Below are 14129 nucleotides of genomic sequence, written 5' to 3'. Positions count from 1 at the left end.
TATACTGCAAGTAGCGACTGTGACTCATACGTCAGGCTGCGAGCAGCCGCGTCCAACAGCCTGGTTGATCAGTCCAGCAACCAGGAGGCCTGGTCGACGACCGGGCCGCGGGGACGCTAAGCCCCGGAAACACCTCAAGGTAACCTCAAGGTAAGGTAGCGATAGTGTGTGCTCACCTAGTTGTGCATGCGGGGGTTGAGCTCTGGCTCTTTGGGCCCGCCTCTCAACTGTCAATACCTATGTCCGGGTCTTGTTGTGTAGAATAGTCCCTACAACTAATGGCCAGCTTGTGAGGGCTTCAGGGTTGTGAATGATGACCCTTAAGGTGTGGGGGCCAGGAAGCCTATTAAGCTTACCCAGGCCTCTATATGCCTGTTTTTAATCATACTTTGTAAGTTGTTCCTTGGGGATCTTGAGGTATACAATAAGACGTATTGGTTGAGAAGGCCGGGTTGACTAAACAGGATGCCACCCACAATAGACAGCTGTAACTGCCAAGGACATATTGGTGAAGAGAGTTCATCCAGCCACCAACCACTCTGTTTGTTGTTGAAATACTCCGTACACGAGTCCCACTTGGTCACGTTCGAGTGTGACTTGAGCAGTGCTCTCTCTCTCTCTCTCTCTCTCTCTCTCTCTCTCTCTCTCTCTCTCTCTCTCTCTCTCTCTCTCTCTCTCTCTCTCTCTCTCTCTCTCTCTCTCTCTCTCGCTCGCTCGCTCGCTCTCTCTCTCTCTCTCTCTCTCTCTCTCTCTCTCTCTCTCTCTCTCTCTCTCTCTCTCTCTCTCTCTCTCTCTCTCTCTCTCTCTCTCTCTCTCTCTCTCTCTCTCTCTCTCTCTCGCTCTGTCTCTCTCTCTCTCTCTCTCTCTCTCTCTCTCTCTCTCTCTCTCTCTCTCTCTCTCTCTCTCTCTCTCTCTCTCTCTCTCTCTCTCTCTCTCTCTCTCTCTCTCTCGCTCTGTCTCTCTCTCTCTCTCTCTCTCTCTCTCTCTCTCTCTCTCTCTCTCTCTCTCTCTCTCTCTCCCTCACCGTACTCTAAATATTCACCAATGTATAATGTACTTCAGCAATGACATATCTGGGAGAACCTGGCTATTACATCCTTCGTTAAAATTGACGAATGTGTCTTTGTCGAGGGCCGGAGCAGTATATTGGACCAGCGTAGCGAGAGGGGAAGAAGGAGGAGAGGGGGGTCGCTGCTCCCCCCTCACGACCCCTCTCCCCTCCCCCCCTTCCGGCACTCAGTGAGCAGTCTCAGCTCTGCGGTATGAATAATGATCCGTCACATTATAAATCTTCCATTTTAAAAGTTGGCCCGACGACCTGACACCCCCAGAGCTTATTTGATCGACCATGTGATGAGGATTTGGCGCCGTGGACCAGCGCACCTGTGGACGCTCAGACACAGACACAGACACACACAGACACAAACACAGACACACACACACACACACACACACACACACACACACACACACACACACACACACACACACACACACACACACACACACACACACACACACACACTCACACAGACACACACACTCACACACACTCACACACACACACACACACAGACACACACACACACACACACACACACACACACACACACACACACACACTCACACACAGACACACACACACACACACAGACACACACAGACACAGACACAGACACACACACAGACACACACACACACACACACACACACACACACACACACACACACACACACACACACACACACACACACACACACACACACACACACACACAGACACACACACTCACACACACTCACACACAGACACACACACTCACACACAGACACACACACACAGACACACACACTCACACACACTCACACACAGACACACACACTCACACACACACACAGTAGACGGTTGGAACAAGTTAGGGGAGAAGGTGGTGGAGGCCAAGACCGTCAGTAGTTTTAAAGCGTTATATGACAAAGAGTGCTGGGAAGACGGGACACCACGAGCGTAGCTCTCATCCTGTAACTACACTTAGGTAATTACACAGACACACACAGACACACACACAGACACACACACAGACACAGATAGACACTCACAGACAGACACAGACAGACACAGGACAGACACACAGCAGCAGATAGAACTCTTCCTCCTGTTCTTTTCTTATTGATATCATTATCTCAGTTACAATTTATATCCCATTCATTACTTACGGATCTATTTGTCCAAGCAGTCTATCTATCGCCAAGTTTCTATAATAATCTTACCGTCCAGCAAGGCAGTAATAGACAATAGACTTGCAGCGATGTACAAGGCTGTCGCTAAGACGCTTAAGTGATAGTTTTGTGTAGGTTAAATGAGCATACAATAATTTAGAACAAAAGTCAAGGTACATTTAGCGCCATGTGAGAGGAAGGCATACTAGGAGGCCTGGTCGACGACCGGGCCACGGGGACGCTAAGCCCCGGAAGCACCTCAAGGTAACCTCAAGGTAAGGTAAGGCCATGTTGCGTGTGTGTGGGAGAGGCCGCCCTCTAATGCTGCTGATTGATAAAGATTAAGCCACCCAAGAGGTGGCACGGGCATGAATAGCCCGTAAGTGGTGGCCCTTTTGAGCCATTACCAGTATCAAGAGCTGATACTGGAGATCTGTGGAGGTGTGACTGCACCCTGCGTGACGGGAGATGTCTCCCGTGCCTCTGATGCTGGTGATGGCTCCCGTGCCTCTGATGCTGGTGATGTCTCCCGTGCCTCTGATGCTGGTGATGGCTCCCGTGCCTCTGATGCTGGTGATGGCTCCCGTGCCTCTGATGCTGGTGATGGCTCCCGTGCCTCTGATGCTGGTGTTGGCTCCCGTGCCTCTGATGCTGGTGATGGCTCCCGTGCCTCTGATGCTGGTGATGGCTCCCGTGCCTCTGATGCTGGTGATGGCTCCCGTGCCTCTGATGCTGGTGATGGCTCCCGTGCCTCTGATGCTGGTGTTGGCTCCCGTGCCTCTGATGCTGGTGTTGGATTGCATGCTGCAACACTGAATGTTTCATTGCAATTCAGAACTGATGATCATTCTGCTTCGTGTACCTATTTCAGCACCATTTCATTGTTTTGTTCTTTCCTATTTCATTGTTTTGCAATAGATGCAACAAGTACTCTCAATACAACCCGTTCTCGCACTTTCGTATAGTCAATATTGACTTATTAAATACATGCATATGTGACATACTAAACATACTAGTTTACCTTGAAAAGCTTCATAGAAAACACCGACCTTACCTAACCTTCTTAGTATGTTAAGATAAGCATCTTATTGCTTCGTAATTACAATTATTACTTAACCTATTATAGGTATAGGTTAAGTAATAATTGTAATTCTCTTATATTATCTTATAATATAAGCTTAAATATGATGCTTATCTTAACATACTAAGAAGGTTAGGTAAGGTTGGTGTTTTCTATGAAGCTTTTCAAGGTAAACTAAAATATTTAGTATGTCACATATGCACGTATTTAATAAGTCAATATTGACTGTAAGAAAGTGCGAGAACGGGTTTCTCAATATGTTGTTGTAGGGACAAGACGTAAAATTCAAAGATTTAAGATAAACACAGTATTGCAAGGTGTTGCAGAGATGGACTTTCTTTTCACCTGATGTGTCTGTTCACCCAGCAGTTAAATAGATACCCGGGAGCTAAACAGTTGGTGTGGGTTGCACCCTGGGGAGGGTCAGTAGTAGGCCTAGGGTGACCCAGATAAGCCTAAATTCAGGCTTGCCCTCCGCGACAACAGGAATTATATCGAACTCAAGCGTTAAGCTCTGACGGGTGTGACCAGTAACTGGACAGGTGAACACGCAGGCATCTGGTTCAAGCAGGCACCCATCGATTCCCGCACGAGGCAGAAACAAATGGGCAAAGTTTCTTTCACCCTGAATGCCCCTGTTACCTAGCAGTAAATAGGTACCTGGGAGTTAGTCAGCTGTCACGGGCTGCTTCCTGGGGGTGGAGGCCTGGTCGAGGACCGGGCCGCGGGGACACTAAAGCCCCGAAATCATCTCAAGATAACCTCAAGATGGTTGCGGTGAGGGGGATTCAGTCAGCTTAACAAGCTTCTTGACCTTGAAGATAGCGTGCTAGTTTCAAATCCAGACCAAACTTTGCGAAATTTGCACTCCGGGAGCCGGTCGGCCGAGCGGACAGCACGCTGGACTTGTGATCCTGTGGTCCTGGGTTCGATCCCAGGCACCGGCGAGAAACAATGGACAGAGTTTCTTTCACCCTATGCCCCTGTTACCTAGCAGTAAAATAGGTACCTGGGTGTTAGTCAGCTGTCACGGGCTGCTTCCTGGGGGTGGAGGCCTGGTTGAGGACCGGATCGCGGGGACACTAAAGCCCCGAAATCATCTCAAGATAACCTCAAGATAACCAGCCACCTCAGTAAGATTCGGGAGACTTTTGCGTACTGGATCCATGACCTTAAAACACAAAGGGGGGCTTCACGGTGAATCTTGCAGTGCAACACAGTGATTCTTGCAACACCTCCTCCCCCCCCCCTTCCCCCCACTCCCCCCCCCGGCCCCCCCCTCCCCCCCCCCCCTCACCGTCGCCTGAGACCCAGAGCGTCTTCCTTTGCACGATACAGACACCTTCTATGTATGTTATTGTTTTATTCCCAAGGAGCGTATAACCACTTCGAGGAGGAGGAGTTTGGGGCCAATTTCCCCCCCCCCCTCCCCCTCCCCAGCCTCTCTACTGGAGAGAGGGGGGGAGGGGGGAGGGGGAGTGTAAACAAACCATCGACAGGCATAAGTGGCCCCCTATCGTGCCTCGCCTTTGATGTGGCATCATTGAAAAATCTGTTTCAGGCTTTGATGTGTCCTGTCGATGCCCGCTCGTCGGAGAGGAGGGGGAGGGGGGGGGGTGAGGGAAGGTAAATGGGAGGGAATGGGGAGGGAAGGAAGAATGGGGGGGAGGGAAGAGAGGGGGGTGAAAGGAAATTGGGAGGGAAGGGAACTGAAAATTTAAGGATGCTGCAGGGTTGAGAGGAAAGATGGAGATTTAGGGAGAGTGACGGGAGAAAGGGGGGATGGAAGGGGGATTAGAGGGAGGGGAGACAGAGGCAGGGAGGGAGGACAGAGGCGGGGAGGGAAGACAGAGGCAGGGAGGGAGGACAGAGGCAGGGAGGGAGGAGAGAGGCAGGGAGGGAGGACAGAGGCAGGGAGGGAAGACAGAGGCAGGGAGGGAAGACAGAGGCAGGGAGGGAAGACAGAGGCGGGGAGGGAAGACAGAGGCAGGGAGGGAAGACAGAGGCAGGGAAGGAAGATAGAGGCAGGGAGGGAAGACAGAGGCAGGGAGGGAAGACAGAGGCAGGGAGGGAGGACAGAGGCAGGGAGGGAGGACAGAGGCGGGGAGGGAAGACAGAGGCAGGGAGGGAAGACAGTGGCAGGGAGGGAAGACAGAGGCAGAGAGGGAAGACAGAGGCAGGGAGGGAAGACAGAGGCAGGGAGGGAAGACAGAGGCAGGGAGGGAAGACAGAGGCAGAGAGGGAAGACAGAGGCAGGGAGGGAAGACAGAGGCAGGGAGGGAGGACAGAGGCGGGGAGGGAAGACAGAGACAGGGAGGGAAGACAGAGGCAGGGAGGGAGGACAGAGGCAGGGAGGGTGGACAGAAGCAGCTAAGGAAAGGGAAAGACGAGTGGTAAAGAAGGACATTGTCACAAAATATTGGTGGACAAGAGAGCCAACAAGATGGTGAGAGGCAGTGACAACACTGGCCCCGAGGAGGACGGAGTGCCTCATGGCCCCGAGGAGGACGGAGTGCCTCATGGCCCCGAGGAGGACGGAGTGCCTCATGGCCCCGAGGAGGACGGAGTGCCTCATGGCCCCGAGGAGGACGGAGTGCCTCATGGCCCCGAGGAGGACGGAGTGCCTCATGGCCCCGAGGAGGACGGAGTGCCTCATGGCCCCGAGGAGGACGGAGTGCCTCATGGCCCCGAGGAGGACGGAGTGCCTCATGGTGCCTCAATAAGCGAACTTAAAGGCACTATAAACCCCCCACATACAGCAACTCCGCTTACAGTGAACACCGTCATATATTACCCACAACAATCATTTTCTCTTCAGGAACAGAACGTGTTGAACCATGACCTCAACGGCCGACTAATCACCTCATTAAACTTAACAACAACTTGGTAGATTTGCGCCGAGGCTCAAGAGTCCCGGACTCGTCCAGCATTCACGAAACCTCTACATCTTCCCCTCAAATATGGCGGCTTTGTTTACATGTATCAAACAGTTTATGACCACCACTGCGAGTTTGTTTGTAACAATAATAACTTTGGGTTGTGAAGTGTCCAAGCTCGTAAACTATTTACATGTAAACAAAGCCGCTTAGATTAAGGAAAGATATACGGGTTTCGTCAGTGGTTGATATATCCTGGCGCCCGGGGAGGGGAAATACTAGTATCTTGCCCTCTGGTTACTCAGTCTGGCCTCCACCATCACCTCCACCACCACAGGCTGGCCTCCACCACCACAGTCTGGCCTCCACCATCACCTCCACCACCACAGTCTGGCCTCCACCACCACCTCCACCACCACAGTCTGGCCTCCACCACCACAGTCTGGCCTCCACCACCACAGTCTGGCCTCCACCATCAACCGTTCAGCTTCAAAACTCGACTGATCAACTTTCCCAATTAGTGCAGTGGGGGATAATGACGTCACATCACGATTTAAAGTGCTGGCCCGAGCAGGCCATTTTTTCCTTAGTATCCCCGTGAAAGAGAGAGAATGTGTCAGGGAAAAAAGAGAGAGAATGCTTCAGAAAGGAAAAAAATGGAGGGGGTACCTGCTTGCGTCAGCTGGTGTGTGTTTGGTGACCTGAAATGCTTATAGAATGTGGCCGTGTCACACCCTGTATGACTCGGGTTAGGGGGGAGGGGGGGAGAAGCTAGCTGGGACCAAAACACAGGAGCTGGGACCAGTACACAGGAGCTGGGACCAGTACACAGGAGCTGGGACCAGTACACAGGAGCTGGGACCAGTACACAGGAGCTGGGACCAGTACACAGGAGCTGGGACCAGTACACAGGAGCTGGGACCAGTACACAGGAGCTGGGACCAGTACACAGGAGCTGGGACCAGTACACAGGAGCTGGGACCAGTACACAGGAGCTGGGACCAGTACACAGGAGCTGGGACCAGTACACAGGAGTTGGGACCCACATATTGGTGTTGGGATCAATTCATCCGACACAACTCAACAGCTGACATACATTTGTCCATTAGCGCCTTCAGGCTAAGTCTCGCTTCCTCCATGTTCGAGTTTCCTGTTCGATCCAATTTCCCATTAACTTGATGGAGAGAGAGAGAGAGAGAGAGAGAGAGAGAGAGAGAGAGAGAGAGAGAGAGAGAGAGAGAGAGAGAGCAGCAGCAGCAGCTGGAATACGTGTGTATTATACAAAGCAAGATTGACAGCCACACCACTAAGAGCCTCCACCACACCTCACTGCACTAAGGCTCTCAATAACTCTTACAAACCCAACACAAACAGAACATCCACCGAAGCTGAAAATCCACCGACGTTGAGAAGTAGCGACTTATTTGCAGTTCTTTAATGCAATATAACACATTTCAGAGTGGGATTTACAACCACCACTGACACGAATCTTACAAAAAAATTACAAAAACACACGCGTAACCAACCAAAAACAGCAACCAAACTACCCCCCCCCCCCCCACATACACGATCATGAAAAAACCCAGCAGAAACCAGCTTCAAAACAAGCACGAATTGCCAGTTAGATCGTTAGGATATACGATCGTTAGAACTCCTCATTGGAGGAGAATATACGGTCGTTAGAACTCCTCATTAGAGGAGAATATACGGTCGTTAGAATTCCTCATTAGAGGAGAATATACGGTCGTTAGAACTCCTCATTAGAGGAGAATATACGGTCGTTAGAATTCCTCATTAGAGGAGAATATACGATCGTTAGAACTCCGCTCACGAAGCCACTAACCCTCATCTCTCCCCTCAGGTTGGACTTGAGAGAAGGCGGAGAGAAGGAGGAGTTCGTGGACCCGGCCATGGAAGGTAGGGTCAGGTCGGACGTTAAGGCTGCCTACTTGACCCTTGACCCCCTGCAAGGTCACGACTCCGGAAGGTACAGGTGCCGGGTGGATTTCAAGGTCTCCCCGACCTTGTTCGCGCTGGTAAACCTTACCGTCTATGGTATGTAGAAATAGTTTACCTTTTGGTATATAGTTTGAAGGCTTGGGTTAACCCGATTCTAGGATTCCTGTTTGCTTCGTGTGTGTGTGTGTGTGTGTGTGTGTGTGTGTGTGTGTGTGTGTGTGTGTGTGTGTGTGTGTGTGTATGTGTGTGTGTGTGTGTGTGTGTGTGTGTGTGTGTGTGTGTGTGTGTGTGTGTGTGTGTGTGTGTGTGTGTGTGTGTGTGTGTGTGTGTTCCATTATCATGACAATACTGCTGTTTTTTCCCATTAGAACTTAGCTCTCTCTATTTCCCGTTCTCTCTCTATACTAATTTTGTTTTCACTTAAGAGACATGTTTATCGTGTATGTAGCAGAGTACAATGTGTATATTATTTATGTGTATTGTGTATACCTAAAGGACCACTCATTGCATACATCGTGTATACGTAATGTGTATAGCATACATGATTGTGTCTTCAGAACTGCTAGGCTCATATACATTTTGTTATCGGAAAAATCACACTATTTTTTAATATGCTGGTCCTCTGTACCTGTTTTACCCTGTGAATCTGGGTAGACAATTTATGTTTACCCAGATTTAGAAGGTAAGGGTGTAGAGATGAGAGAGAGAGAGAGACAGAGAGAGAGAGAGAGAGAGAGAGAGAGAGAGAGAGAGAGAGAGAGAGAGAGAGAGGTGTGGGGCTCTTTCATTTTGGCATTTAGCTCCTGGGCCAGGCTCACAAGAATCTTTGTGGCTGTATGGCAGCAGGTTCTCCATATGTCAATGGTTTCACACGGCCTCCTGTGTTGCCCGGTGCGCAAGTCCTAGCGAACTGAAGAGCAAATGTCCCATCGAACTCAGATCGGGTGCGGGAGTGACTTCCAGGCCATCGCCCACATGATACATACCCTCAAAAGTGATCAGTATTATGTGTATGTCTCTCTCTCTCTGTCTCTGTCTCTCTCTCTCTCTCTCTCTCTCTCTCTCTCTCTCTCTCTCTCTCTCTCTCTCTCTCTCTCTCTCTCTCTCTCTCTCTCTCTCTCTCTCTCTCTCTGAGAAACTGCTGCCAGTTTCCAGCATGCTCATGCCTCGTGGCACTAGCTCTTGTCCTCTTCTTCCCTCAGTTGTCCCGTCTCGCCTGGTGGTGTTGGACCAACACAGCCGGCCAGTTCCATCCGGCCTCCTGGGTCCCCTTACAGAGGGCGATCCCCTCACCCTTCTCTGCGTCGCCACAGGAGGTGAGAAGGGCAGGGGAAGGCGGGAGAATGTGAGTAGTGTGATAAGTGACCCTCTCACTTCTCCTCTGTGTCCCCACGAGAGGTATGAACAGTAGGGAAGACAGGATAGTGAACGTGGCAAATGTCCCCCTCAAATTCCACTAGAAATGCAGGCGATGAATCACAATAACGTGGCTGAAGAATGTTGACCAGACCACACACTAGAAGGTGAAGGGACGACGATTGATTGATTGTTACCGCCGAAGGCGGCTAGTTTATTGTGCACCCCATACTCATCCTGTGAGCGGTAGCGCAAAAGCATTACAGAGGGCACAAAAGGTCTTTATCAGACCTCATCTTAGATTATTACATAAACAATTTCACCTATCCTTCACACCTTATCGTTACACGACATTTCGGTTCGTCCTGGACCATTCTCAAGTCGATTGTGAATGGTCCAGGACGGACTGAAACGTCGTCGTCCCTTCACCTTCCAGTGTGTGGTCTGTTTCCACTGTAAATCTTGACAATTAAATTATGCCTATTTTTGTTCTATTATATGTGGTATAAATGTTGGTAGGAGAGGATTTGTAACGTAATCACGACTTGATAAACGAGTCACTTAAAAGTCCTTCAACTTAGGTCTGGAAGAATAGGAAACATTAGGAGTAATTAAGAAAAAAGGCGCTAACGATTCCAAAGTTCCGAAAAGGTCGAGTCTCCTAAACGGTGAGTAATTTCCCAATAGGATTGGTCTTGCTCCAAAAGGTTGAGCCATTTTACAAAAAGGTTGGTTCATTGTTTACAAAATCCGTAAGAACGAATCCATTTCCTGAAAGACAAGTTAACTTCCCAAAGGAATGAGTCAATTTCCAAAAGGATTTGAGTAATTTTCCAATAGGATTAGTCAATCTTTGAGGTTTAGAGAAAGATTACTTTCTCTAATCTCTCTCTCCTGCGAGAGATTAGAGAATCTCTCTCTCCTGCGGATTAGAGAAAGATTACTTTTTCTAATCCGCAGTGATTAGAGAAAGTAGGATTTTTACAGTAAATAGATCTTTTTAGCCAGGGGGAAAAAGGATTACTCCCAGATCAATACAACTTGCTAAGTTGTGTTGACCAATACAACACAGGCCAATACAACTTGCTGAGTAAGATGTCCTCTGACACCTTACCACTGTATGCATTCTTCAGTAAAGTTATTAACAGATTAGGTTAGTTAGGGCTTTTAACGGGCTTCCCATTCATGGGGAAACTCATGCATTCCCAGGCAGCAACCACATAAGGAAGCCTCATAGCGTCTCTTTTCAACGTTATTACTTTCTTATAAAGTAATAATACTTTCTTGTAAGGTTTTAAAAGGGAAAAATAACATTGAGTGTTTGTCAAAATTTAAATGAAAGTTTTAGAATATGTTCTAAAAGTGGATATCAAGTTAAGTTTCTCTCAGTGTTTCTGCCCGAAACGCTGCGCGTGCTAGTGGCTTTACAAGACTGTAATTACCATAATTGTATCCTCACATTCCTTATGTACATTCTTGTATATGCATAAATAAATAAATAAATAAATAAATAAATAAATAAATAAATAAAGTGTAAATTGAATAAAATAATTTCCCGCCATTAGGTCGGCCGGCGCCGGAAGTGACGTGGTGGCGCGGGACAACTCTCCTGAGCAACAGCAGTAGCAGCAGCAGCCACATCCTGAGCCACAACGGGTCCCCCAGCCGGCCGGCACCCGCCAACGCTATCAATTCCTCGCCTGCGGGCGTGGGCGCGGAGATGGGCGTGGGCGTGCGGCAGGTGAGGGCGGAGGTGAGCATCCCGGCCCTCACCAGGGACTACCTACACGCCAACCTCACCTGTCGCGCCAACAATAACAATATAACTGAACCGCTGTCCACCTCCCTCGCCATACTGCTTTTCCGTGAGTATACTTCCCCAGGCTTGCCTTGTTTATGGGGGAGGGGAGGGGGGGTTGAGCTCCGGCTTTTGGGCTTGGCTCTCAACATTCAGTCAACTGGCATGCAGGTTCCCGAGGAGGGGGGGAGAGTTGAGCTCCGGCTTTTGGACTTGGCTCTCAACATTCAGTCAACTGGCATGCAGGTTCCCGAGGAGGGGGGGAGAGTTGAGCTCCGGCTTTTGGACTTGGCTCTCAACATTCAGTCAACTGGCATGCAGGTTCCCGAGGAGGGGGGGAGAGTTGAGCTCCGGCTTTTGGACTTGGCTCTCAACATTCAGTCAACTGGCATGCAGGTTCCCGAGGAGGGGGGGGGGGAGTTGAGCTTCAGTTTTTGGGCTTGGCTCTCAACATTCAGTCAACTGGCATGCAGGTTCCCGAGGGGGGGGGGGGAGTTGAGCTTCAGTTTTTGGGCTTGGCTCTCAACATTCAGTCAATTGACATGCTGGTTCCCGTGTCTGTTGGCGTTGTGGTGAGGGACAGGGGCCGGCAGGCACCGGTGGAGGGATGATATGTAGGGATATATTGGTTGGTGCGTGAGCATTGATTACCTCCATCTTCAGATCAGTACAAATGACGTCCGGCACTCCTCGAACTCCCTGAACGTTCTTACTGGACACAATCCTCCTTACAGGGATGATATATGAATCTCAAGCCATTCTCCATTCTCTAGATTTGGGGTTCCAAAGCCTCTTGTCAATACTCCTCCCCCCCCCCACCCCCCCCTCCCCCCTGGCTCAAAGCCGTCTCCTCATTCCTCGTAATATTTACACCCGTCCTATCCCCCTCACACATGATGAGGGGGGGGGGGGGGAGGGGAACGGGATAGTTCACCACCCAGCTCATCCCTCTTTCCATTTTTATGTTGTCCTTGTTCTTCTCCACGATTCGCTGGGCCAAGGTGTCTCTTGCTACAGTCTTTTGTTCCCTCATTTCGCGCGCATGACTTCCAGGCGGTGAAGTCCTGGACACACACACACACACACACACACACACACACACACACACACACACACACACACACACACACACACACACACACACACACACACACACACACACACACACACACACACACTTCTAAATGCAAATTACGCTGGGCTGGAAGGGTGGGGGTGGGGGGGGGGTGGTGGCACAGTGCCTGCACTGTGCCACACTCTTGGCCTCTCCGTGTGTTGTCCTCCAGAGTCGCGGAGGACCCATCCAAGCACATTGTCATCACCTCCTGTGTAGGTTAATTGTGTTTGTCTTGCTCGTGTTGATGTGAGAACTGTTTGTGTGATGAGTAGGTGCCACCAGGGGGTTGAGAGGTGCCACCAGGGGATTGAGAGGTGCCACCAGGGGGCTGAGAGGTGCCACCAAGGGGCTGAGAGGTGCCACCAGGGGGCTGAGAGGTGCCACCAGGGGGCTGAGAGGTGCCACCAGGGGGCTGAGAGGTGCCACCAGGGGGCTGAGAGGTGCCACCAGGGGGCTGAGAGGTGCCACCAGGGGGCTGAGAGGTGCCACCAGGGGGCTGAGAGGTGCCACCAGGGGGCTGAGAGGTGCCACCAGAGGGCTGAGAGGTGTCACCAGGGGGCTGAGAGGTGTCACCAGGGGGCTGAGAGGTGCCACCAGGGGGCTGAGAGGTGTCACCAGGGGGCTGAGAGGTGTCACCAGGGGGCTGAGAGGTGCCACCAGGGGGCTGAGAGGTGTCACCAGGGGGCTGAGAGGTGCCACCAGGGGGCTGAGAGGTGTCACCAGGGGGCTGGGAGGTGCCACCAGAGGGCACAAAGACGAAACTTAACAATATTAACCAACCTTGAATACCTGGGAGCCAGCAAAACATCTTCTCAAGACCCCCTGGATACAAACTCTCTCGCTACTTAAGGTGTTTTATTTAACGATAAAAAAAAATATAATTTTTACCCGGACTGAAGTCAAGGACTTTTGGTGGACAACACCAGGCAGAGTGCCAGAGGGGCTTTAATCCGGTGTCCCGCATATCCGGACGGAAAGCTTGAACTGAAGAGTAGTGTTTTAAGCGGACCTGACTCCAGGCAGACGGAGAAGACATATACGTTCATGACAATATACTGGAAGCTGCCTAATAGCCCGATCGAGGGCCCCGGAAGCAAGGATACGAGGCTTCATCTACGCGATCACCAAATCAGCTACTGGCCTGAGCGAACAGCGCTTAACCGAGTGGCGTGCTCACCTCGACACTACGACAGACCTTGAGCCAGATTCACCAAAGCACTTACGCAAACACTTACGAACCTGTACATCTTTTCTCAATCTTTGGCGGCTTTGTTTCCAATTATTAAACAGTTAATGAGCTCCGAAGCACCAGGAGGCTGTTTATAACAATAACAACAGTTGATTGGCAAGTTTTCATGCTTGTAAACTGTTTAATAAATGTAACCAAAGCCGTCAAAGATTGAGGAAATATGTACACGTTCGTAAGTGCTTGCGTAAGTGCTTTCGTGAATCTGGCCCCTTGTGAGTTTCAACTCTCAACTTGTGAACGGGAAGAAGGTGGAGGCGTGTGTACCCAAGCGCCCGGATAATTTATGTTTTTATCTCTGTATATAAGTCAGTGGGACTGGTGCCTAGTGGGGCACCGCCCCCCCCCCCCCCCCCGCGACCCCCCGTCCCAGGTCGTGATGGGAGCGTCTGGAGGATAGTGGAGAGTGCGGCTAAGAGGATATGTCACGGATAGGAGGCTCCGTGTGTCCGTGTGAGGACTGGCTAGTGATGTGCTTC

The 14129-nt window shown here is 50.5% G+C and overlaps 1 protein-coding gene across 1 annotated transcript in view; it reads left to right on the top strand.

Annotated features, from left to right (window-relative positions):
• Positions 1-14129, top strand: part of LOC138349520 (protein turtle homolog A-like) — a 46473-nt gene that overhangs the window by 5096 nt on the left and 27248 nt on the right. Inside the window, exons 2-4 of the mRNA XM_069317630.1 lie at positions 8036-8229; positions 9336-9449; positions 11055-11354. Of these exons, the coding sequence (XP_069173731.1) occupies positions 8036-8229; positions 9336-9449; positions 11055-11354 (608 nt within the window). The remainder of the gene's footprint in view (positions 1-8035; positions 8230-9335; positions 9450-11054; positions 11355-14129) is intronic.

The sequence above is a fragment of the Procambarus clarkii genome, chromosome 88 (genome assembly GCF_040958095.1).
Source record: "Procambarus clarkii isolate CNS0578487 chromosome 88, FALCON_Pclarkii_2.0, whole genome shotgun sequence".
Classification (NCBI taxonomy): domain Eukaryota; kingdom Metazoa; phylum Arthropoda; class Malacostraca; order Decapoda; family Cambaridae; genus Procambarus; species Procambarus clarkii.
This window is presented reverse-complemented; position numbering and strand designations above follow the sequence as displayed.